At 33.5% G+C, this 27957-nt stretch overlaps 1 protein-coding gene across 1 annotated transcript in view; it reads right to left on the reverse strand.

The window, feature by feature from the left end:
* LOC134271098 (uncharacterized) overlaps positions 1–21479 on the reverse strand; it is a 33055-nt gene extending 11576 nt beyond the window's left edge. Inside the window, exons 1-2 of the mRNA XM_062753351.1 lie at positions 21432–21479; positions 14352–14450 (exon numbers count right to left, since the gene is read on the reverse strand). Coding sequence (XP_062609335.1) covers positions 14352–14415 — 64 coding nt within the window. The 5' untranslated portion in view covers positions 14416–14450; positions 21432–21479. The remainder of the gene's footprint in view (positions 1–14351; positions 14451–21431) is intronic.
* Between the last annotated feature and the right edge of the window lie 6478 nt (positions 21480–27957).

Genomic DNA, 27957 nt, shown 5'->3' on the forward strand with positions numbered 1-27957 from the left:
ATCAGAATTTACATGTAGCATTTTTACATATTATGTGTTACCCTCGCATTGATTTCGATAATGGCAAAATCGCTCAAATAGTGCGCAAAGTTTTACTCAAGCTAGCAAAAGACTGGTAAAACCAATAAAACAAGAAATCTGTGAGCCAATGCTCACTAGTAATACCCCCGCTCTGATGTAAAATAAGCACTATCATGTTAATATATATACACAAGTTCAATTACAGGCAGATGCACAGAAAAATATGAAGTTGGCATTAGATTCATATCAAAATTAATCCCACCTTATATGGCATGCCTTAACAAAGGGTGTAATAAAATTTCAAGCATCCGCTATAAATAGCTGATGAGAGAACTGCGACGAAAATTTGTTATGTGTAAAACAGACAGATGCACAGACAAACAGGAAGTTGATATCCAATTTGAAAAAAAAATGTTTCCCAAGATATGGCACACCTCAGAGAAGATTTTGTTAAAATTTCAAGCATCTACAACGAGTAGTTGCAGAGAAAACTGTGACGAAAATTTGTTATGTATGAAACAGACAGACCCACAGACAAACAGGAAGTTGTCATCGGATTTAAGCGAAAATGTATCCCACCATATGGCATGCCTCAGAGAAGATTGTGTTAAAATTTCAAGCATCTACGATGAGTAGTTGCTGAGAAAACTGTGACGAAAATTTGTTATGTATGAAACGGACAGACCCACAAACAGGAAGTTGATATCCGATTTGAGAGAAAATGTATCCCACCATATGGCATGCCTCAGAGAAGATTGTATTAAAATTTCAAGCATCTACGATGAGTAGTTGCTGAGAAAACTGCGACGAAAATGTGTGATGTATGAAACGGACAGACGCACAGACAAACAGGAAGTTGATATCCGATTTGAGCGAAAATGTATCCCAACATATGGCATGCCTCAGAGAAGATTGTGTTAAAATTTCAAGCATCTACAATGAGTAGCTGCTGAGAAAACTGTGACGAAAATTTGTTTCGGACGGACACACAGACACACGGACAGACACACAAGGGTAAAACAGTATACCCTCCTCTCCTTCGGAGCGGGGGTATAAATATTTTCTGTACATTATTTTAATGTATTTATTTCCTCTTTCCAACGGTGCAAGATTTATTCCGATATTTCCAGTATTAACGAAGTTATGAATGTTTTTCACACTATACTTGTTTTTTAAGTCAGATGCGTAGAAATGCGCATTTGCCATGTAAGGGGTTAAACTCAATTGTTCCATTCCCGTTAAGTACTCTTGTCATTTTTTTTATTTTATTGCGCGGTTCGGAGACCAGGTGTACCATAGCTTCTTGCAAAGAATTATGTCCGACTTTAAACTCTTCATGCGCCATAAATTTTTACTGCACAATTTTGAAGCAATGTGTTATTGTTTATTATTCTTACATCTTAAGCTACTATCGTTAAGACTGGGGAAAATGTGGTTGAATTCGATTGAAACCAGTTATGAATTCAACTGATATCGTTTAGAATATGTAACCTTTAATGTATGGGAGTTTGATTGAGACATCAGACAATATCGTTTAAGAATCAAAGCAACTTGAAATGAAATCATACTATGGATAAAACGGGAAAGTAATTGACGATCCTTTTTTATTCTGAAATTACGCAGCGCTATTTTCCAAATGCTCTAGAGAGAGGACTGGGCTTAATAACATGGGAATCATGTCAAGGATTTTCTTTTTAATGTATTGATCAGTGCATACTATCTATTCAAAATATATAACCAATGGCACAACGATTTTAAATTCTTAATGTCGTATTTTACATCTGTCAACTCTGCATATCAGAAAAAAGAAAATATTTACGAGGGTTAATCCAAAAGTAAAGTCACAACTTTGATAAAATTGCTATAAGTAGACGTAACACAACAAATTATACATGCGCAACTAGAATATGTCTGCCCGTAAAATATCAAACTGATCAAACTGTAATAACTTCTCTGAACTAACTAGATATGATGTCATAATAGACAAAAAATCTGTGTGCCAATACTCACTAGTAATACCCCCGCTTTAATGTAAATAAACTTTATCATGTTAATATAAACAACAGTTCAATTACAGGTAGTTGAACAGAAAGATATGAAGTTGACATTAGATTCACATCAAAACTAATCCCACCATATTGCTTGCCTCAAGGAAGAGTATACAAAAATTTCAAGCATCTCCCATGAATAGTTAATGAGAAAACTGACGAAAATTTGTTATGTATGAAACAGACTCCCAGACAAACAGGAAGTTGACACTGGATTTGAATAAAAATTTATTCCACAATATGACATACCTTAGGGAAGATTTTGTAAAAATTTCAAGCATCTCCGATGAGTAGTTGCTGAGAAAACTGCGACGAATACTTGTTTTGTATAAAACAGACACACGCTCAGGCAAACAGGAAGTTGACATCGGATTTGACCAAAAATGTATCCCACCGTATGGCATGCCTCAGCGAAGATTGTGTTAAAATTTCAAGCATCTACGATGAGTAGTTGCTGAGAAAACTGTGACGAAAATTTATGCATGCAACGGACAATAAACAGGAAGTTGACATCAGATTTAACAAAAAATGTATCCCACCATATGGCATGCCTCAGAGAAGATTGTATTAAAATTTCAAGCTTTTACGATGAGTAGTTGCTGAGAAAACAAGAACCAAAGAAAGTGAAATATTAAATATCATTTAATGACTATGAACACTTTGTTTTCTTTTACTTTTTGGGCCCAGCTGTTGATAACTTAAGCTATAAGAGTAGCTTATTATCATCCAAGGATGAACTTTTTTCTTACATTGATAAAATTACGCCAAGGCAAAGAGGATATAGGGAACTTAGCTTTTATTTCAGTATTTCAGAGACAACAGTTTCTAAAATTATTGTGACTTGGATTGACTTTCTGTATTTTGAGTTGAGAGAAATAAACATTTGGCCATCTCGTGAAATTGTGAGTGAACACATACCTTTAGATTTCAGAAAAAATTCCTCTGACAAGAGTAATTTCGGACGCCACGGAGATTCCCATTCAGAAGCTATCACATGTGGACATTCAATGCACAATATATCGTCTTCTCCGGTCTTCATATAAACACACAGGAATGAAAATGATGACATATACGGTAAATGCATTCACGATCTTCCCTAGCTGAAGAATGATTTAAAAACCCGCGACGTAAGATATTTTCATCTGCAACTATATAGCCAAGCGCTGTAACTACTGCGGTACGATAATGATTTTTATGAATTCCAAACGATAGTTAAATTTAATTTTAATCTTTTCTCAAATGACATGAATACTTTTCAAGCATTTATCTCTTGTATTTTTCTATATTAAAGAATTTGATTGATTTTTTTAATCGTCTGTTTTGTCAGGACTGATTATGTGTCTGTAAAGCATGTATTTACTACGACAACTTCACGGTATCTTCTTACTGATTGATTTATGAGCTCTTTCGAACCAGATTTACATTTAACCTTACATAACCCTATTTCCCCTAATCATGTTTAGAACATAACGTACTTATTCAGCCAATCAAATTTGTTTAATTTCTCGCGAAGAATTGATTCTTCATGGTAGAGGATACCTCTATTTCTGAAATTAATTGGTTCTCTCGACATATGTATACCGTAGGCGTGTCTGAATTGGTTTAATAAATTATAGTCCTGGCTTTTTAGATGTCATTGACAGCTGCCTTTTTTTTAAAAAATAAAAATGGAACTCGTAAATTTACTTATCTCGTCATTGGTCATTTGCAAAATTATTTCATTAAAACACATTCTGCACAATTACTTTGAAATTGACATCAAAGAGATGCTTAAGTTTCTGATTGAAATATCTATGTGGTTTTTGGAGACCAGGTATTCCAACAATATATTTGAATTAGCATGGGTTCTAATCACACTCTGTTATTAGCAGACCTATTTCTATATTGATATGAAGCAAAATCTTATTCGTGAAAAGAAGAAAACACTTGTTGAGGCCTTCAACTCGACTTTTAGATATACTGACACGCAAAGGAAACGCAACATCCTATTTTAGGGGGAAATAATTATGTAAAGTAAAGAATTCTGTATCTTAAAATTATGAATATCTTCAATTTGGTGAACATCAGTTAATTAACGTTTGAACGATTTCCATACCAAGACCGGAAGTCAAGTTTTAGTCTGCTTAACAGAAATAAAAAAAATGCATGTTTAACAAAACATTTGGCAATATTATGGAGTTTTAAGGGTTTTTTATCGTTCATCATAAGTAATGCAGCAATATTTCAAAAAATAAACGCTACTTTCTTTTCCCGAAACAATGCTAAGGCTACTTGAAAATGGCTTATGTACGCATTCCCATTGCTCTAGCTGGAAAATTTCAATGTAAAGGTGATGGAGAGCTGCTGATGCGAAATTTCACTACATTTCGCCACAGCAGGGTCTTACGTATCATATGCATTAAGGACAATCCTTGTACTGGAAGTTCAAGGGTGACTACACTGCTCTAAGTTAGAGAAAAGTCGACCTAATTATCTGAAAAACGGGCATTTAAGGCAGGTCCACACTTTTACGGATCCGGTTTTAATTTTACACACCAATATAAAATTTTGATTATCCTTGTCTATTGAAATAAAATCTTTTTTGATGATTGAAAATAATGTAGCAAGTATATATTTGTTTATTATAGTGTCATTGTGCACACAAAGCATTTAATGTACATTATTTATAGGAAAAACCACTTTGCACTCTGTCCATAGGATCTATATGTAATTTAGTACATACACAGACAGAGAATTCTTAATTTCCTTTATGGACCTAAAGCTTTTTAATTTTCTTTTTAACAAACTAATTTGAGATCTATTTATCTTTAATTTTTAGCCTATATCATCTTTTTAAATTTACTTTTTTATAAGTTTTGCGAAGAATGATTGAAAAAATGGATATTCCAAAAATGGGGGTATAGGTGTTCAAAAGGCTGTTTTGTAAAATTTTTCTGGTCAACCATAATAAAGTATGTTTTTTTGCTAACCTTAGATATAATTCTAAATAATTGTAAAGAAAAAATAGCATATAAACATATAAGATTTTGAGGAATATTTAAAATAAAGATATTTTGAGCTTTTTCGCTGAAAGATTTTGACAGAATCAACATAAATTTTTTAGTGTTTTCAAAAAGAAATTTCAAATATTTTCTTGACAAATGAATATTTATGATTTTCCTAAGTTATAACAATAATTGGATGTGATTTGGTACATAGCTAAATAAAATATGATATTATACTTCTATATGTTGAATTTTGGCTGTTGAATTTTAGAAGTATATACGCCGAGACATGTTGCATGAAAAGTAACCTGCAAAGATATGTTTTTTGTGGGTGTTTTAGTTAGATTATGACTTATTTAAGATTTTCAAATCGAAAAATAAACAGTTTGACAGAAAATTCTGAAAGTACGGACTTACCTTAAAAATGTCAAAGAATAATTCCTTCGCTGAGATCTCGATATTAATGAACCTATTGTATCGTAGAAATTAAGCAGCAATTGTTGTTTAGGGCAGTCTTGCAAGTTTTACTTGAATGGCCGGAAGGGAGTGTTTTAACAGTCATATTTTACTTAGTAAAGTAAACAGATCAATATTTAACATTTTTATCCTGAAAGTTTAAATTATGGGGCTATAAGTCGTTATAAAAATGAATTGAAAAATTAAAAATTATCTTTTTTTCAATACGGACAAGTAAAGTGTCAAAATATGCATTAGTAGAGTAGCTTCCTCTTTTATACCACTACAAATGCAGGCAAGTATTCAACCGTTCTTGTTCGCCACACAAATTTTCCAAGGCCTATTGGAGCGAATTCGGCTCGTTCATATCAAATATGGCAGCCAACACGTGTGTAGAAAAATGTAAACAATGTGACTTGAACGTCTGACGCTTTGTTTACTTCATTGTCAAGGTGATACGATTTTATATTCTTGTATTTGAACTATGTCCTGAAACAGCTGAAGCATTCTATTAATTAAATTTCGTTCAAAGGCTATTTCGTGTGCCAAAACGAAAATAGGGTTCATCTCAATGTGAACGAGGTTAAATTTCGAGACTGACTTACTTTGGTAAAGAAAGCAGTGAAAGTCAAATAAAAACTTGATGTATAATCATAATTTGACTTTTATTGATAAGTTTATTACTTAAAATGACAACACAGCATACGCACAATGACACATGAGCTTCTCTGTATAAATAAGGAAAACAATTTAAGAAAGACAATTCTTGCATTTTACATACAGTGCCATATATGTAGTTCTCTGAAGCCTGATTGAGAGTCTACTATAAGATCAAAATCCGAAAAAAGAGATCGTATATATTTTGCCACATGTTTTTCAATAACTTTTGATAAGGTTGGTAAAATAGAAATAGGCCTATAATTATTTGGATCTAATCTGTTTCCTTTTTTATAGACTGGGGTAACTTTTGCAAGTTTAAAACTACCGGGAAAAATGCCATTTTTGATACTAGTATTTATAATATGGGTCACAGGTTTATGTATTATCTGTGAAGTAAGTTTCAATAAACGTGGCCCGATGGTATCAACACCTGAAGATTTACTAATATCTAGTTTATTGAGTAAAGCTAGTACTTCATCATGATTTATGAGTGGGATAGAAAACTTGTCTGCTCCCAATTTAGACTGAACAAAATCTAAAAGATCTGTCAAGTCAATTTCCTCCTTTCTTATGCCTGAAAGAAGTTCTGTAGAAATATTTGAAAAATGAGAATTAAACATTTCTACTATTTCTTGTGTGTCCTCTGTGATATAATTATTTTTAGCAAGTGCAGCTGGAATATAATTATTAGATTTAGAGGCTAAATTGTTAAGTACATACCATATTTGTTTTGGATTTTTGTTTTGTTAAGTAAGGGAAGTTGACTATAGTAGCAATGCCCAATGATTTTTAAGAAGTCAAAAAATTGTCAGTTTTTCATGTCCATTGTTTAAAGTATGAACCACTGATTCCATATCAGCAATCATTTCTCAAATCGGGTGAAATTGAGCTTTTTTATGAATGTTTAAAAATGCATAATTCTTAGAGTTATCCATCTTTCCGAGGAAAATGATAAGAAAGTGTACATAGGCAAATAAAAAGCAGATAATACATGAATGCTTGATCAAATTAATTTTAGAATGTAACCTAGGTACCAGTGAGTTAATTTTATCTGAAATTTCATCATATTCTCGTCCCACTGTTGAGACACAGAAGAATTCATGCCAAACAGCCCTTACAAAAATTACAGATGAATGGTTAAATGAAATGGACCAAGGTAAACTTATTGGTACTGTTTTTCTTGATTTCAGTAAATCTTTTGACCTTGTCAATCATGATATTCTACTTAAAAAACTACAATGTTATAACTTTGACGCAATAACTTTACAATGGTTCAGATCATATTTAAGTGAAAGACTTCAAAGTGTACATCTGTCCAACAAACATTCATCTTATCAGCAAGTCACAGCGGGAGTTCCACAGGGATCTATTCTAGGTCCTCTTCTGTTTTTATTTTACATTAATGATCTTCCCTTATGTATTACAAAATCCAAATTAGACTTATTTGCAGATGATGCCACTTTACATGCATCAAGTAAAGATTCTCAAACTATTGTAGATACATTATCAACGGATATAGCTTTTATAGAAAAATGGTGTTCTCAAAATCAAATGGTTCTAAATGCTACAAAAACTAAATGCATGTTAGTTGGTACGCATCAAAAGAGATCAAATTTTTCTGAGCATGAAATTAATCTGTTTGTATCTAACAGAAAACTTGATTTTGTATCAAATGAAAAAATTCTTGGAGTTTATTTAGATAATTCTTTACAATACAATGTACACATTGACCATGTTTGTAAAACACTGTCACGTAAAATTTCTGCCCTCCGTAGAATTAAAAAGTTTCTCCCTATTCAAACACGCAAGCTGTTTTACAATGCATATATTATGCCTTCAATTGATTATTGTTTAACTGTTTGGGGTAATACATCTCACTCAAATCTTGACAGAGTATATAAACTTCAAAAACGAGCTGCAAGATGTATTTTAGATGCTCCTCATGATGCGCCCTCACAACCTCTCTTTGAGAAACTAGATTGGCTCACAGTGTATGAGCAACTTATTGTAAATAAATATGTTTTGTTATATAAATCATTGTTCAACTCTCACCCTACTTATCTAAATAGTATGTTTGACTTCCAGTGTAATAATCGATACAATCTTCGATCTGAATCTAATTTAGACCTCTGTGTACCATCTCATAAATGTAAACTCTTTGAGAACTCCTTTCAATACTCTGGTGCTATCTTATGGAATAATTTACCTGTACATATAAGAATGTCTGAAACACTCAATGCTTTCAAGCATCAAGTCAAAAAATTTGTAAAACAATGTAGAAATAGTTTATGATTATTCATTGATTTTGTATATTTATATATATGTATGTATGTATGTTGATATTTTGTCTAAAGAAGGCCCCGGGGAAGAATAGTGCGTGCACTAATCGGGTTACCTTCTTTAAATAAAGAATTATTATTATTATTATTATTATTATTACTTATGCAGCAATATACGTACCTTCATCACCTGCATACGGAGTATATATCTCAGTTGATTCGATACGCAAGAGCATGCTCTACGTATGAAAAATTTCTAAAACGAGGTAAATTATTGACAAACAAGTTGATTAAAAAAAGAATATCAGCAGACTCGTTTAAAGTCATCATTTCTTAAGTTTTACGGTCGATACAGTGACCTTGTCAGCATATTCAATTTATCATTGGGTCAAATGCTGAGTGACGTTTTTCATACTAATTGTTAGTCTATTATTTATACACTGAATTGACAACGGATTTTTCCGGTATTACCTGATATTGACAAGGAGCACACGGCGGGTGTGCTGGTAAGCAGGGGATGCTCACTCCTCCATGGCACCTGATCCCATTTCTGATGTTCAAAGTCCATGTTTGTTTTATGGACTTTGATATTAAATATTGTTCGTTATCTCCATATCCTTCTTTGATTTATCATAAAAGAAATATTCCAAAATCCATGTGCTTTTTACAATTGAATTTAATTTCGTGAACCTTACTAGCCTTTTTTTTATTTCTACTGTTGTCTTTTGTCGCCATTCTTAATTCCATTTTTTCACATTTCGGTACATACAAAAAAATACAATATAATCGTATATGACACTTGACCTGTGTTCACTCCTGTCGACCAGGTCCTAGTCATCTAAACACAAATTATTTTAAGATAAAAATCGGGCATTAAGATTCTTGTTACAAGGATTGAAGCTTAAAGCTGAACACGACTCGTAAATAGGCATACGCCATTTTTGATATCATATCTACAATACATCAACTCTAGGGTATACTCGTCGCATTCGTTACACCTGACTGCTTTATTGTCACGGGCATCGGCGTGGAATGGCGACCCGAGTTCGTGCTGGTTATCTTGCATTACCTTTGTTTACATTTTATTGCAGTTATGTGTATCTGTGTTGTTTGTATACTGCACTGAACTGTACAACTATAATTGTAAATTTATTTGGTATCTTACTTTGCTGCATTAGACGAAGTATTACGTTATTATTCTCGCTACCGAGTCCTGTATAGCATACGTCCGTCTACACCGGTGTCGACTGATTACGCTAAACAGTGTCTAAGTCCTGCGCCCTTTATATACGGGTTTGCAGAGTAGCGAGAATCGGGAACAAAAATGGCGGACAGATTCCTTTTACGAATCGTGTTCAGCTTTAAATATCTTCAATATACAGGTATCCCTTTAAATTTACTATAATTCTATGCTAACCTGAATGGGTAAAAGTTCATTCTGAAATCGCGCATGTTCGATATTTATTGTGTGTTCGATATATTATATACACTGATCAGTCAATTTAGACATGATATTATACAACCGTTGGAGGTGTTTATTATCTTTTTTTTACATTTGACTGGCTGTGGTTCTGTCCTAAGACAGAAAGATCATATAACATTGTAATAGAAATCTTTGTAATGAAGAATGGGCGGAGCGGAGCCGTTCGAATGAGACCATATAAACCCGTGTTGCAGTAGGTGCTGACCAATACCAAAAAGATCCCCTCTGCTTAATGGCCGCAAGTGCCGAAATCAGGACAAAATTTGTAGCTCTACACCAGCAAGTGGTGGAGTCTCCATATGAGTTAATAATTCATGAGAGGGAGTTGAGCACTCAATCAAATATATAAGTGATAAACATTGGTTTTAAAAATGTTTGAAATGAATGCTAATCAGAAAATGTATTTGTTATTTAGTAATCTTTGTTTAACTTGTGTAAAATGGAAAGTTAAAGCCGAACACGATTCGTAAATGGAATGTGTCTGCCATTTTTGCTCCCGATTCTCGCCACTCTGGAAACCCGTATATAAAGGCAAGGACTTAGTCACTGTTCATTGTAATCAGTCGACACCGGTGTAGACGGACGTATGATGTACAGGACTCGGTAGCAACAATAATAACGTAATACTTCGTCTAATGCAGGAAAATAAGATACTGTAGATCACTAAATTTTCGCGACACCTTATTTTCGCGAGATAGTCATTGACTCTTGATTAGCGAGACAAAACTTTCACGCATTGTGGTTATTGTTTTATATAATGTTAAGGAATACTTTTATACGCGAGAATTTAATTTTCGCGAGCACACTGTCTCGCGTAATTACGCGAAAATAAAGTTCTCGCGAATAAAAAGTGATTTACAGTACCAAATAAGTTTACAATTATAGTTGTACAGGTCAGTACAGTATACACACAACACACATACACATAACTGCAATAGTTTGTAAGCAAAGGTTATGCAAGATAACCAGCACGAACACGGGTCGCCATTCCACGCCGATACTCGTGACAATTAAGCAGTTAGGTGTAACGAATGCGACGAGTATACCCTAGTGTTGAAGTATCGTAAATAATGCTATCGAAAATGGCGTATGCCCATTTGCGAGTCGTGTTCAGCTTTACGTCTGACTGACAAATGCCAAATCTTACTGACAAGTCAAACTAAAATTGACAATAATACTGGTAAACAGGTCTGAGAACAACATGATCGCCGATAAAATTTAAAGAAAAAAGATTAAATCTTTGTCTTCGCACAATAAAGAATAAAGAAGAAGAAATATAATAACTAAATAATTCATTTTCTAGAAAGATATTTTTAGTGACTACAATAACAGTATATATCGAGAAAAAATGAGATAAATATATAATCATTAAAGATAAACAGCAATCATATTTAAGTAAAAGTTCATGGGAAAAAAATTATTTTGTTTGTGTTTTAAATAAATTGAAATAGTAAATTTTACTGAATCCAAAAAAAACGTGGAAATCTTATGTTTGGTGTAATCTTTTATACGTTTTTTTTTCAAATGCTTGGACTAATTTTTTCAAAAGAGTTGTTGAAGGAAAACTCCGAGTGTTAAAGACAGCCAGCTGAGGAGCGTCATCATGGAACCACCACCGGATGTGGAACTACCTCCTTGAGTGGAACTACTGCCTGGAGTGGAACTGGAACTAGCGCCTGGAGTGGAACCACCTCAAGAAGTGGAACCTGATAAAAACAGACCTGTTTACCCATAACGTTGTCTCTCAGTATTTTACTTTAGATTTGTCCGTGAGATTTGGCAATTGCCAGTAAGATTTCATTTTCCATCAATTTTACATATATTAAAATAGAAAAACTGCTTTTCTGATTACAAAAACATGGTTTAACAACAAGGTCTTTGTCATTTAATAATACCACAGCGTTTTGGTAACCTGACATCGCTTATGTGTTTTGAAATCTTTCTCTTATTTAGCGATAAATAGATTAAATCTACATCAGATCATAACGAAAACTAACTGTTAAATTTCAAACTAACTTATTTCTGATTCCCGTATTTTCATAATGGCAAAACGTGAGACGTATTTTAGACTAAAAATCCGTAAAAAATACGGCGAAATCGTAAGAGTAAACAGGTCTGTAAAAAGTAGAACAACAAAATTATAATCGATGGTTTTTATAGTGTTTTTTTGTGATAGCAATAATCAAATATATACCTGTATCCTGTCAAAAGTGTAGAGTATTTACGGAAATAATGCAAAAAATAAACTACTAATTACATTATCATGAAATAAATTTATTTTGTTTCGTCGGATTCATACAATTTACCCTTAAATATGTTTACATTTTTTCATTGTAAACAATTATTTCCTTAATGATTTAATGAATCTGAGTTTTACCCGTCTTTGAAGCAACATAAAAAGCTCCATCAAATGTAACTGAAAGGATGTTGGGTATTATAAAGAGATAGTTTTTCATTACTTACATCCGTACTGCGACAAGGAGGTTTTGGCTGTTTGTACAGTAGCGCTGATATCCACACCACAGGCCGATGCAGCCTTATTCAAACAATCCAGGTAAGTGTTATACGCACTGCATTAGAGAAACAAATATTTTATAAAAAATAAAACAACTACATACATGCATAGGATTTTTTTAGCAGAATTAAAGTGTCGTGAAGGTAGAGAAAAAGGAGTATTTAGGAAACACCAACGTTTACAGCGAATATTATACTGACACATTTCAAAGCTGCGACTGAAATTTGGTACGGACATACGCACTAATAAACATAAATTCGACATCAGAGTCGTACAAAAAAATACCATATAACAAAGGATGCTAAAATTTCTGATTCTAAGTATTGGCAATGAGTTGTTGCTGAGAAAATTGCGAAGAAAATTTGTTTCAGATAGACACATTGACTCAAACAGACGCACAAGGGTAAAACAATAAACCCTTCCCTTTTGTAGCACTGGTATGATTATTTTATCCATGTTTAAATATTATAAGTAAACTGAATTAGTTTAACAGGCCACATTTTTAATTAAATTTTACAGTTTTTGTATTTCAAGTGACAAATAATATTTAGATTTATTACGATTGTTCAAGAAGGGAAGATGTTTCAAGCATAAACAAACTTTACAGTTTTTAGCTCACCTGAGCTGATAGCTCAAGTGAACTTTTCTGATCACCCGTTGTCCGTCCGTCTGTCTGTCTGTCTGTTCGTCCGTCTGTAAACTTTTCACATTTTCAACTTCTCAAGATCCACTGGGCCAATTTTAACCAAACTTGGTGCAAAGCATCCTTGGATTAAGGCGAATTTAAATTATTGAGTGTTCATTATAACAAGACCTTTCTATTGGTACAGATAATTTGATCATGTGACCCTAACTGGGACGTTGACCTTTGTATTTTGGCAAGATACAGTTTAGAAAATTTAATCCTCGCCATGAGCTGCCATACAGGGGCATCAGTGTTTCACAAACACGTCTTGTTTAGTTAATGATTTTAAAAATAAAATTATCTACCTGCATAATTTGCTTATGTCTTGGCCAGCTCCTCCTATTGCAGTTGTTAAGGCAGAGGTACAAGTCGTTAGTTGGCTGCAGCTTTGCGCCCCAGCTGAACAAAACAGAGACATAACTGAATTATTCCTGCAGCAGTAAGGTTACCAGAAGTCTCTGATGAGACTGTAGCTCTACTGGTCTGTACGTCGTATAACGAGAAGAAAAGTAGCACTTGGATTTAAAACTTTGCATCAGGCAGCAAAAATGTAGGAGGAGTAGTATTTTTGAAAAATTGTTTTCAGTAAAACGAACAGACAGCTAGACAGACACCTTACTATCGCTTAAGCTCTTCCGGTCTCTGTCCAGTAGAGCTAAAAATTCCTACGTGCATATTGTCATTTCTTCCTTGTTTTGAACAAACATTATAAAAATCGATTGTCTCAGGCTTGCTCCTATCTTTTTGCTACCTTACATTTAACTATATGTCAGGTTTTAAATTACAATTTACCGAGTGACAACTTTTGTTATAGATGTAGAGAATATTCATTATAGGCGGGTCCCAAACCGTCTAATATAAGTCGAAGCAAGTTAAATCATGCATTATGCGTGTGTGACCGGTCTGAAGATGTTCACTCCTCCATGGCACCTGAACTGACCTCTGATGTTTTGTAGGTCTGTACTTGCTCTGCTCCAATTTTGAATTGTTAAATGGACTTGCATACGGTTTGTTATTTCCATATTTTTCATTAAAACTCCCAAACCCTGAAGTAGGATATTTGTGTTTGCACAATAATGTCGTTTTTGTTAGTTTCTTTCACATAAGTTGCCCCTTTTTCAGCAGGTTGCCTTCCCCAACTTTCAAAAACAATACAACATCACTGATTTTTTGTTTTGTTTTACAAATGTTAATTGCTTATAGACTGTAATCTGTCTTACCGTGTTTGATGACACTGATTGAAATCAGGCAGCAGACCAGGGTTAAGGTGGCGAAATCACGCATGGTCTTTGTTTTCTTTAAGTGAATGCGCCAGTAATCTGCTAATAATTATGTTTTCTTTATTAGCTACCTAACTCATACACTAGCAATTTTAGCACAAATATTTTTTTATACATTGGATTTGGAGAGAATTAATTAGATTACAAGGAAGTTTTAGGTTTTGTATCTAAAATAAATATGCATCCAGTTTTTTTCTCTCTCAAAATATACCAAATATCACTAAAATCTGAAGCAAACTGCACGTTAAAGGTACTTGGACACAGATTTGAAGTTATTATTTGAAATAAGATTTTTAATTAATTTTTGTGTGAAATGCTATTAAAATATATAATTCGTGATATTATACAGAAAAAATGAGAAAATATTAACTTCAAATCTGTGTCCAAGTACCTTTAAGATTTTTTTTCATTATTCAGAGATATTTAAAATAGCCATGATAACTAATGAATTGAAAGTATGTATTTATATATATGTATCTATACTCTTTAAACCTAGTTTACGGGCAAGATTTGCAAACGAGCTGAAAATACTCCTATCCTTGAACAATCAAGACAGATAAAATTTAACTAGTGCTAATTGTAACGGGAACCGTTACAGATGTTCCCCAAACGCTCCCCAACTCCCTTTCGGTGCCATTTTCCCTGTAAGCTTCATTAAATAAGACAAACTCTGTGCATTTTTGACTTTTACAACGTTTTCCCAGAAGGATACCAATTATATTCAATTTTTAGCATTGCACCCAAGCGCATGTGAATGCATGTGCGTTATGACCATATCATCTTGTCTACACTATTTATATATTTTAATATATAATATATTTTAAAGCATTCAGTCCAAAAGTAATAAAAATCACTCATTCAAGAGTATTTTTGAATATACTCATTTCAAATGCACGCACGTGCGTGCACGTGCATGATGATCATACCTTCTTGTAGGAGTCCTTTACATCTATCTATGTTCTAAATCCCATCCTGTTTGGTTGAAAAACAAGGGAGTTATAGCCATTTAAAGTTTCAGCTAATCAGATTGCAGCACACGTGCATGCACGTAATTTAATGGTTTTTTTATATCATTTTGTAGGATATCCTAATGCATGACTATATTTTAAATTTCAAAAAATTTCGTCAAAAAACAAAGGAGAAATAGCAATTTAAAGTTTCAGCCAATCAGATTGCAGCACACGTGCATGCCCGTGATTTCATGATTTTTTTCTATATCATTTCGTAGGATATCCTAATGCATGACTATATTTTAAATTTCAAAGAATTTCGTCAAAAAACAAAGGAGAAATAGCCATTTAAAGTTTCACAGCCAATCAGATTGCAGCACACGTGCATGCGCGTGATTTCATGATTTTTTTTCTATATCATTTCGTAGGATATCCTAATGCATGACTATATTTTAAATTTCAAAGAATTTCGTCAAAAAACAAAGGAGATATTGCCATTTAAAGTTTCAGCCAATCAGCTTGCAGCACGCGCACATGCGCATGCTTTCATGAAAATTCTTATATATTCTTATATATCATGCGGTAGATCTTCATAATGTAGGACTATGTTCAAAATTTCAAAGGATTATGACAAGAAACAAGAAAGTTATTAAGACTTTAGTTTCAGCCAATCAGAGCGAAGCGCACGTGCATGCGCGTGAGATCTTGCTATTTTGACCATGCTATCTTGTTTATACTACTAATGTATCCTTACATTATGAGTTTCAAAAAATTTCATCAAAAAATAGAAAAGTTATGGCAATATCCATTATATTGGTAATTTCACCTATTGCACGTGCGCGCTCTTGCAAGCACGTGCGCGCAAAATGACCTTTGTTTGGCAACTCTACATAACATGCCTACTAACCCTAAAAAGGTTTCACCTAAGTCGGATGTGTAGTTTACAAGATCACTCGTGGACAAAATTTTCCCAGGAAGAAGAAAAATAATAATAACTAGTGCTAATTGTAACGGGGACCGTTACAGATGTTCCCCAAACGCTCCCCAACACCCTTTTGGTGCCATATTCCCTGTAAGCTTCATTAAATAAGACAAACTCTATGCATTTGAGACTTTAAAACGTTTACCCAAAAGTGTACCAAGTTCATTTAAATTTGAGCATGCACGCGTGCGCATGTGAATGCATGTGTGTAATGACCATATCATTTTGTCTAAACAATATTAAAGTATTTAATCCAAAAGTATTAAAAAATACGCTCATTTAAGTGACTGTGTATTTTTGATTTTACTCATTTCACGTGCACGCACGTGCATACATGAGCATGGTGACCATACCTTCTTGTAGAGGTCCATTACATCTATCTATGTTCTAAATCCCACCCCGTTTGGTTGAAAACCAAGGGAGTTATAGCTGTTTAAAGTTTCAGCCAATCAGATTGCAGCGCACATACACGCACGTGTACGCATGTGCATATTGACCATACCTTCTTGTAGAAGTCCATTATATCTATCTATGTTCCAAATCCCATCCTGTTTTGTTGAAAACCAAGGGAGTTATAGCTATTTAAAGTTTCAGCCACTCAGATTGCAGCGCACGTGAATGCACGTGTTTTCATGATAATTGCTATATACCATGTTGTAGGATATCCCATTGCATGGCTATGTTGAAAATTTCAAAGGATTTCGTCAAAAAACAAGAAAGATATTGAGACTTTAGTTTCAGCCAATCAGAGCAAAGCGCACGTGCATGCGCGTGAGATCTTGCTATTTTGACCATGTCATATTGTCTATGGTACGAATATATCCTTATATTATGAGTTTCAAAGCATTTCATCGAAAATGTAAAAAGTTAAGCCTATATCAATTAAATCGGTCATTTCTCGTGTTGCACGTGCACGCTCTTGCAAGCACGTGCGCGCAAAATGACCTTCGTTCCACAAATCTACATAACATGTCTACTGACCCTAAAAAGGTTTTACCTAAGTTGGATGTGTAGTTTACAAGATCACTCCCGGACAAAAAAGTACCCAGGAAGAAGAAGAAGAAGAAGAAGAAGAAAAATAATAATAAGAAGAAACAGAGTAAAAACAATATGTTCCCCAACTTCGTTTGGGGAACATAATAACTAGATGCGTTCTTGTTGCTGGTGCAACAAGCAGGTCTTCCGACCGATTTTCGTTAGAATTCTATGCTACGTCATCCCATAAAATTTCAGAATGTATTTTTGTTCGTTTACGTTCATTTACAGCAGCCTCATAACATACCTCATGATTATTACATGTATTCCTCTAAATATCTCAAAAATAGCTTTTAAAAATCGGCAAAATCTTCCATACATGTTAAAAAAGAGAGAAAAGTTATTTGCAACTGAAAAAAGACAGAAACAAAGATAAAAAAATTCAACGCCCACAGCGGGATTCGAACCCCCGACAGTGGGACAAAGTTTGGTTCGGTCATATCTTTTCAATATATGTACGCATCAAGATACTAAACACATATTTAGAATTCTCATACGACACACTATAAACCTTGTAAATACTAAAGAAAAATATTGAAAAACAAAAAAGTTGAGAAATGTGACTTTTTGAATTCACTTCCGTTTACGACAGGAAGTGCCGACGACGAAAAATAAAGGTCGTTGCCCAGAACGGAGTTCGATGTTCTATCACCTCAGTGAGTTTCACTTTCATATCTTTAACCGTTTTCGAGAAAACTGCTGGACAAAATGCCTTTTAAAAAATACAAAAATCCCCAAAAATCACAAACAGAAGTTAATTTTGAAAAAATCAAAAACACGTCTGGAGATATTCTCATGATGCATCTTCCCTGAGAAAATCTTTGAAATTTGTCCACGCATAGCTGAGATATCGGCTGTACTATGAAAAAAGAATAATAATAATAAAAAACAGAAGGAAAACAATAAGGTCTTCCGAAGGAAGTCGGAAGACCTTAATAATAAGAAACAGAGTAAAAACAATATGTTCCCCAACTTCGTTTGGGGAACATAATTACAACTTTAACAAATTTATTACATTATTTTATGAATTAATAATGTAACATGTTTTCGTTTTCGTCTTGAAAATAAACACTGCAACATTGAGAAAAAAAGATAATTCACTCAACTTTTTTTTTTAATTCAATTTGATATTGAAATAAACATCCGTCTTTATTGGCGTTTACGAAAAAAAAAACAAACAAACAAAACAAAACAAAAACAAAACATATAAATGTAGCTTAACCGACTTGAACGCTTTGACATTAAGCGCGATGTTTATGCCATTTCAAATTTTTAGTTACTGACCTATTAAACCTATTGTTGATTAAAAAAATTCGCAATATTGTGGTTTTTGATATGAATGCATAGGATATGATTAGAACCACCTATTTCAAGTCAGAAAAAATATCGTAATAGATAAAATTTATATGATTTCACAGCGCAAATAAAAAGGTATAATTACAGGAAACATGTACATCTTTTAAGCAGGGATCGCGTATTTTCTTTGTATAGAGTGTGTAAAATTAAATCTACCAATATTAATGATTAGATTTAATGTCAGATTAATTAATTTACTCTATAAAATAATATATTACGCAACATTTACGAGATTCAACATATTTGTCTGGTGGAAGTACTTGACGCGTAATTCCTTTTGCTTCACCGGTATGCACGAAAAATAGAGAGTAAAACGAGTAATTGAGAAATTTTATCAGATACAAGTCGAAATGAATGCAGTATTGAAGGTTTTTTTTTAAAGGAAATGCATTTAAATAGAGAATTAGTTCTTGAAAACTCTTTATTAGGCCATCTTTAAAAATTGTTTGTGCTGTCCATACCGACTTATTTTCAAAAATCGATTATCTAAAGTAATAGTCCGTCGAAACCTGGCTAAAAATTGCCAAATCGGCATGAAACAATATTCAATCAATTCATTGAAGGACACGATTTTTTTTTCTTTTCGTTCTTTTTATCCCGCATACATATATGTTTAAAAAATATTTTCCCACCCAACTACCCTCCCCCGACTCAGGGTAAAATTATTGTGTCAGTACTACCGACCCAATAATTATCGCAACTAGTTGCGGAGGGGATATACGAGCATCGCGAATGTGCGTATGTGTGTGTGTTAGTTACAGCTTGTGGGCAAGATTACAGAGAACCTTTGCATCAACCACTCTCAGCCTTTACATACTTGTGTGGCATTATAAAAGGACGAAGTCTATTCATTTTCAAATTATTAGATGAAATATTTCTTAAAATATAGCGTTTTTTACTACATTCTAACCCTGAAATTTAATGTACGACTTGACAATACTTACTTCCGCTAATTCGGGTTGCTTCAATAAACTGAAGTTTTATTTACAATTGACAAATACAATATCCCGTTTTATCAACCTGGTAAATAAATTCGGATAGACTCGCTTAGTAAGTTATACTTCGTAGATGTATTTGCGCATTGTCATATTATTGAGCGTATTTTGAAAAAAAGTCTGTATGAATTAACATGTCATCTCGGACGCTAAGTAATTGAAATAATTTGAGGAACGTCGCGGTTTCAAATTCATTACCAAATTCCAACAGATGTCTGGGAATTTGGGGTGCACGTTGTTTCTGAAAGTTGTAAATACAATCCACAAGTTCAATTGACCTTTCGATGTACATGTACATTGTTATTTTTCATTACGAAAAAAAAATGCATATTGCTTAAAACTGTGAGATATACTTAGGTAGGTAAATTACTGAAACTTATACATCTAGCATACGTGATATGTTTCTGCTAGGTATAAGGGAAACTGCCCAATTACGTATGTATCTTATGCCTCCCCCTCCCCACTAATATGCAATGCAATTTGAATTTTGTTAAAAATAGACACCCCCACCCACGATAATTTTCTTGAAAAATAAATAGTGCTGAAAAACATTTTATTTTCTTCATCTTACTTTAAACTTTACTACGGCAAATTAGGTATCCATGCTATGTCCCCACCCTAACCAAGACGCTATGCACTTTGCATTTTGTAAAAAATGGATCAACAACAACAACAACAACAACCCCCCGCAATAATTTTGTCAAAAGTAAGGGAGTTGATCCTAACCTTGCGAGTTCAAATCCCAATGTGGGATGTGGAGACTGGTCCTTCGAATGAGACCGTGTAAACCAATGGCCCATGTCCCTATAGATGCTGGCACCAAAAGATCCCTAGCTCACTGCTCTATGGCCGTCAGTGCCTATTATAGGGGGAAAAATGGGCTGCTCTCCACCGGCAAGCCTTCGTATGAGCAAAAAATTCCTGACAAGTACATTTAACAAATACGTTGTACTATAAATCTTAAATATGTGGAGACTGGTCCTTCGAATGAGACCGTGTAAACCAATGGCCCATGTCCCTATAGATGCTGGCACAAAAAGATCCCTCACTGCTCAATGGCCGTCAGTGCCTATTATAGGGAAAAAAATGGGCTGCTCTCCACCGGCAAGCCTTCGCATGAGTAAAAAATTCCTGAGAAGTACAATTAACAAATACGTTGCACTATCAGTCTTTAACATGTCCCTCTAGAGAATTTATCTCCCATGAGATATTGCCATTACCAGTGAAGTTCCTGTCGCGAGGGGATGCTCCGGTTAGCGGTGCCCTAGTTTTACCCTGAGTCGGAGGAGGGCAAGCAAACATTATTTTTAGGAGTTTGCCTAAAATAATAATTAACAAAAAGATTATGATTGTATTCTTTTTTTTAAGAATAAAGAAGGAGGAGGAGACATGTATATTTTCATCCTAAGATGACACAAGGTCATTCAGATATTGTTACTCTTTACATAACAACGTTGTAAGTCTCCGTCAATATGGTAAATGTCGTTGGAATGCGATGAAATGAAGATATATTCTAATTCTTCAATTTTTTTTCATACAGATAAAAAAGGACACATCAAGAAAAGACATATGTAACAGAACACGATATTTAAATCTCCTTCCCCTCACCGTAGTATAAAAGAAATAAAAACACATTCAATGATTTTATCATACACATTAAAAGCATCAAACCAGCAATTAAAAAAGAGAACGGGGAATTTACCTGTAGAAAGAGACAGCAATTTCTTCTCAAAACAATGTGAAGAGACAAAAAGTTTTGGTGGGTGGAAGATGCATTCCTTTTATACCCTGATTATAGGAGTCAAATTTGATTGGTTCTTGCTATAGTTCTCCCTTAGTTTTGAATTTCTATACAATTTCTAAGTAGATATTTCCTTAATATTGTTTGTCTGAATTCAGATTGAAGACCATATAAGGAAATGCCTCATTGTTGCAGAAATCCTTCTTTAACGTAAAAAAAAGAGAAATTCCCCGAAAGTTTTAGCATGGGTTGATATTAAAATTGATTTTAATTAACATTTTATATTGCGTCTGTTTTTTAAAATGATTTGACTAGGAAAGCTTTCTGAAGGAAATCTATTGGGGTTTTACATTTGTGAGGGAAAAAAAGCTTTTCGGTTCCATTATTCTTCTATTTTAGAAAAAAAATTTCCCAAAATTTTCCAAAGAAACAAATATCAAAATGTCTGAGGAGCACTTTGCATCATACCTGAATATGGTGTCAGGAGCCTTATGTGCAGGTTTAACACATCTCTTTATTTAAAGCTATTGTAGCCAGACCTTAGGTAATTGTAATTGGGACCTACATATATATGACTGTGTGTAATTCACTGTTGTTTTTTTTTTTTTTATCTCCGTTCATTTTTAATGATGTAAAATGTTAATACATGTACTTTTGTTTTGATGTATTTTCTCCTTACCTTTCTCACGTTAAATAACATATTCCACTTTCACAATAGAGGTATTAATTTATACTAATAGATCGTTCGATTTATATCAATAAGCCACTTGCGTCTAACCTGTGTTTTTGAACCTTACACACAAATCGGTTGTACAGATATAACACATAAAAGGATTTAACACAGTAAATAACTACATTAATAAATATAAGAAAAATATTATGTAATTTATTTTATTTATTTATTGTTGAATATGCAAATTTAGGACGTAACCAAAATTCAAATTGTTTAAACATAAGTGTAGAAAACATTACTTATAAAAAGAGTAATGGACGATGAATGTCCTAGCTTCAGCTACTAGTGCAGCATTTTCATGTTTGTTTTTAAAGCCGATTCTCTTCACAACTATTCTGTCTATTCTCTCGAGATTTTTTTTGTTAACGTTTCTTAAAGTGGATATAGGTGAGGGTTAATACATTCTTGAATCACGTATGCAAACATTATGTAATTAATTCGTTATCAATGGCCCTACTTTAATTGTCATCAAAGAATTTTGTTCGTAATGTATTACTTGAACTTGAACTTGAACTTTATTCTCATAACTGACAAAACAGTGAAGAGAAGATATATACAGTACAATGAACATGAAATATTACATGCATGAAGAAAAGATAACAGAGTAATATCAACCAAGAGAGCTAACTCTCTCAATTATAATTTTTAACAATTTACAAATCTTGCAGAGTTGATAAGTATTGGTTACATTAAAAAGCATTTCAAATTTCAAAATATTTGGATTCAAATAAAAATATTTTGACAAATACATGACTCTTGAGTTCTTTATAGACACATCAGTGCATTTAAATAAGTAGTGAAATTCATCCCCAATGTCACTGCTATTACATAATTTACAAATTCTGTTTTCTCTAGGGATGTTAAACCAACTACCAGTTTCAATTGGTAATTTTGCATTCCAAGTTCTAAATAAAGAATATTTCTTGGATTGTTTTGGAGGCAAATTCAACAAATAGTCTTCAAAAACTAATGATTTTTTAAAGATTCTATAGTTCAAACCTTTAGGGGAAGTTTGCACTTCACTAAATCATGTTTGTTTAAACTGACCTAAAAGAGTGGTATATACTTTATTTTTAAGCCAAGATATATTAATTGAATTTTCATAACAAACATAAGTCAATCCACATTCATTTAAAATTTTCTGTATAAAGTCACACCATGGATTCTTATATAATTTCAATGCACATAAAAGCTTTGCTGATAATTTAGAGTACTGAGCATTAATGAGTTTACCCCAAAATGAGATCATTCTAACTTTGATATCAATTAATAAAGGGTGTCTACCAAGTTCTCTATACACCATAAAGTTTGGTGTTGATGTTTTCAGGCTCAGAATATGTTTACAAAATTTTAGGTGTAATTTCTCTATCAGTTTAGTATTGTGAAAACCCCATATTTCGCACCCATATAAGAGTATTGGTTTGACAATTTTATCAAACATGTCTAATTTTCAATCAATTGCTAAGTTATGTTTTCTACATCTACCAATAACACCATACATAGCTTTAGTAGCTTTATCGTATAATTCTTTATATATTTGAGGAACGTGTCGTCTGTCCTTAAGAATAATGTGCGACTTTAAATTGTTATTAGAAAGTTATAACGTTTTACTTATGTTAAGAATTTTGGTGACCCGAATTGAATTACATTAAATGATGAAAACATACTTGTTATATTCCCTTTAAAATAGGTAATTACGCAGAGGAGTTAATCCTTTGAAGGAATAAGACTTGAATTTTACGGAAAAAAATTAACCCTAACATCATTCAAAATAAACAATTCTTAATGCTACATTGTATCACACAAATAAACGATGTAAGATTTTTATCTGTAGGAGATAGTTCATGCCAGTGTTCTTTTTTTAATCTAGAAAATTAATTCAGATTTGATTCATCAAAACAGCAAAATTGATACTGCATGGTCACCTTTAATAATAATAGCCCATTATCTATTCAAAATATATTACGAAGGGCACACCGATTTTATTTTTTGGCTCAGCCCAGGATCAGTGCACTCGTAATACTATTTCAAATATTAATTTTGTATTTTACATCTGTCAACTATGCAAACCAGAAAAAAGAAGAAAATATATAATTGTTCGCTTAATTTATTTTCATCTTCCACCTCTTTTTTCATTCAATAAAGTACCATTATTTAATGGTTTTCCCGCTCCTCCTATTTTTTTTTTTTTGATCAGATGTCAAACGAACAAGAAAATAAATTGTTAATTCCCTAAAAACGTTCTCGAAAAAAAATCAAATATCGATGCGTATATTATACGGGGAATAAACATACGCATCAATATACTAATCATTTGTTGTAACACAACAAAAATGATTAAAATAATCATGCATAATTTTATTAAAGGTGCAAAGACGCATATTTGAATTTAATTTTTTTTAAAATTGTTCATAATATAAGACATATATTGCAAAAGCATTTCACACGAAAATATATTACAAATCTTATTTCATCGAAAAATACCAAAGGGAAAATTTTTGGACGTTTGGAGTGGATTAAAGTTAGGTAACTAAAGTAATTTTTGGTTAGGGACTTTTACATTACAATTCCAATGACGAGCTGTATAAATCCCGTCATGTCCTCTATGTATTAAATACGTCGCGAGTTTGCGAAAGCATTAGTTGTGAATACAGATTTTATGAAAAAGAAGGATGTTTTACGTACAATTATCATAAACACAGGTTTACTGTTACGAATATATCAATTACATTTTATTCTTGTTACGCAGGCCTAGGTTACAAAAGAACAATATTCTTTTCGAAACAAGAAACGAGTTCATGAACTTCTCTTAATTACGATGTTTTATTACGTAGTGTTAAGTCTGAATCTTAAGAGGTTTAATGACCAGGAAGTCGATATATATTTTTTCCCGTTTTTTCTTAAAAAGTTGCAGAAGACACCAATTTTCAATGGAATTTTCTTTTAGATAACATTGTCCACAGGCATCGCCTACAAGGATCTTGAGATATGTGATTTGTTATTGAATTTAGCACAAAATATAAAAAAAAATTAACGTGGGAGACGGCTGTGGACACTGTTTTCTAAAGGAAAATCATCCTTGAAATGTGCCATTTTGAGGCTTTTTCTGTTGAAAATAGAGAAATGCTTCACATTTATGACGTCATTTTTGCAGAATGGTAAACCTTCATGCCATATTCTTTCCTGATTTATCAGTCATTTATTTATCTAATATTTAAGCCAGCCTGATAGCTTTTTGATGTCATTACATTTTTAGGGCGCAATAAAGCTAAAACCATACCTTCTTCTTTAGAGAATCTTTGCCCTCCTTGTAGGAAAAAAGAGGATGTAATTTCAAAGTTAATCAACACTGTAAAATCAAAGTACTGTGAGTACTTAAAGACGGTGGCATGAATGATTTTGTTTGTTTAACGTCCCTTTTGAGAATAAATTTTTAGCAGCGAGAGATATTCTTCTGGCTAGCAATTAATTCGAAATTGGGTCTGAATTAAGGGCATGTCCCGCAGTGGGAGTCGAATCCGCGACGTAAGGATGGATTCCTTCATGTCCGTGACTCCAGAGCAAACCTGCTACGTCAAATGGCGACTGGCATTAAATAAGATAAAATGTTACAATTTGGAAAATGATATGGAAACTATAAAAGTTTATTTCATTTTTTTCACAATACATATACATGTATTTTATTTTAAAATTTATATTTTTGCACTAAAATGTAAAGTGTTATAAATCCTCACTGTGATCTTAAATTTTTACTACTCCTGAGGACATTTTTCATCAAAAAACATACCAAACTTCAAAATGATATATTCATAATAAATAAACAAATAATAAGATTTTGTATAATATATTGTGTCGCCTTATGACACACGGATGATAATGTCAAAGTGTCTTTTACTCTTTGCTAATAACAAATTGGATAACTCCCCCTTAAATTAAGAATTTCACTGATGCACATAGTTGAGCTTCCCTAAATTTTTCAAATGACAGCCAGGAACCAGTCTCGCGCACAATTGGGACCTTGTGAATATTGATTTGTATTGAAGTTATGATTAATATTTTTACTATCATTCAACTTCATAGGCTTATATATTGGTTGTCAACATTGACATCGTCTCTCGCTATTCCTATAGCTGTTTGTTCTATCCGTGGATTTGATTTAAAAAAACGATTTTGCTAAGAAAACTGCCATTTCCCTTGTGCGCTACAGATGAAAAAACTGAACTGCTTTCCTGTACGTAGTAATTAACGTCATCGAATGTCGCCATTTTTCGTGCGTTGTGTTTACCACTTTCCCATTTCGGATGCTTGGTAAACTGCCAAAAATTAAGCAAGTGTCCTGACATTTTCCAATAGACGACACAAAAGAGAGTGAATATAAAAATAGGATTCTGTTTACCAAAATCTGATGCTTTTATTTCAAAATAATACTTATGTATTATTTTTTTTTAATGGAGTTATTTATCGTGCGCATGTACCCTAAATCATGTTAATTAAATATTAATTTCGCTCTATATTTTATCAAAAGTATTCACATACACTAAATTATGATAAATAATTACTTGCAAAGAATTTCATCTTACGGCGCCCATTATTTTTCGAGAGAAACGCTTTGTCCGCGATTTTAATGTGCAACCCTCGTACACTTCTCGAAAAATAAACAAGAGGCCCAGGGGCCACAGCGCTCACCTGAGCACATCGGGCTTGAATTCCCCCCCCCCCCCCCTCTCTGCAGGTGTTCATCATTTGAACAAACTAGAATCTACACTACCTGAGGATGATTCCATATATATATATCACTAATCATAGCTTTGAAGTACTTGAAAAGAAGATTTTAAAAGGTTTCCCTATATATCCCTATGTAAAACTTGGGTCGGCCATTTTGGCCCCACCCTAGCCCAGGGGTCATGATTTGAACAATTTGAATCTGCACTACCTGAGGATGATTCCACATGAGTTTCATCTTTCCTGGCCCAGTGGTTCTTGGGAAGGATTTTTAAAGATTTTTTCTATATATTCCTATGTAAAACTTGGGTCGGCCTTTTTGGTCCCACCCTTGCCCTGGGGGTCATGATTTAAACAAATTTTAATCAACACTACTTGAGGATGATTCCACGTGAGTTTCATCTTTCCTGGCCCAGTGGTTCTTGAAAAGAAGATTTTTTAAAGATTTTTCCTAAATATTCCTATGTAAAACTTGGGTCGCCATTTTGGCCCCACCCTTGCCCCCGGGGGTCATGATTTGAACAAACTTGAATTTACACTACCTGGAGATGATTCCACAGGAGTTTCATCTTTCCTGGCCCAGTGGATCTGGAGAAGAAGATTTGTTATAGATTTTTGCTATATATTCCTACGTAAAACTTGGGTCGGCCATTTTGGCCCCACCCTTGCCCCCGGGGTCATGATTTGAACAAACTTGAATCTACACTACCTAAGGATGCTTCCACATGAGTTTCATATTTCCTGGCTCAGTGGTTCTGGAGAAGAAGATTTTTATAGATTTTTCCTATATATTCCTACGTAAAACTTGGGTCGGCCATTTTGGCCCCACCGTTGCCCCCGGGGTCATGATTTGAACAAACTTGAATCTACACTACCTGAGGATGCTTCCACATGAGTTTCATCTTTCCTGGCCCAGCGGTTCTGGAGAAGATTTTTTTTAAAATGCCATTAATTTTTAACAAATTCATGATTATCTCCCCTTGGAAAAGGGCGTGGCACTTCATTTGAACAAATTTGAATCCCCTTCACCCA

Source organism: Saccostrea cucullata, unplaced genomic scaffold, assembly GCF_032062105.1.
Source record: "Saccostrea cucullata isolate Sc308-1 unplaced genomic scaffold, CSIRO_AGI_Scuc_v1 ctg2679, whole genome shotgun sequence".
NCBI lineage: Eukaryota > Metazoa > Mollusca > Bivalvia > Ostreida > Ostreidae > Saccostrea > Saccostrea cuccullata.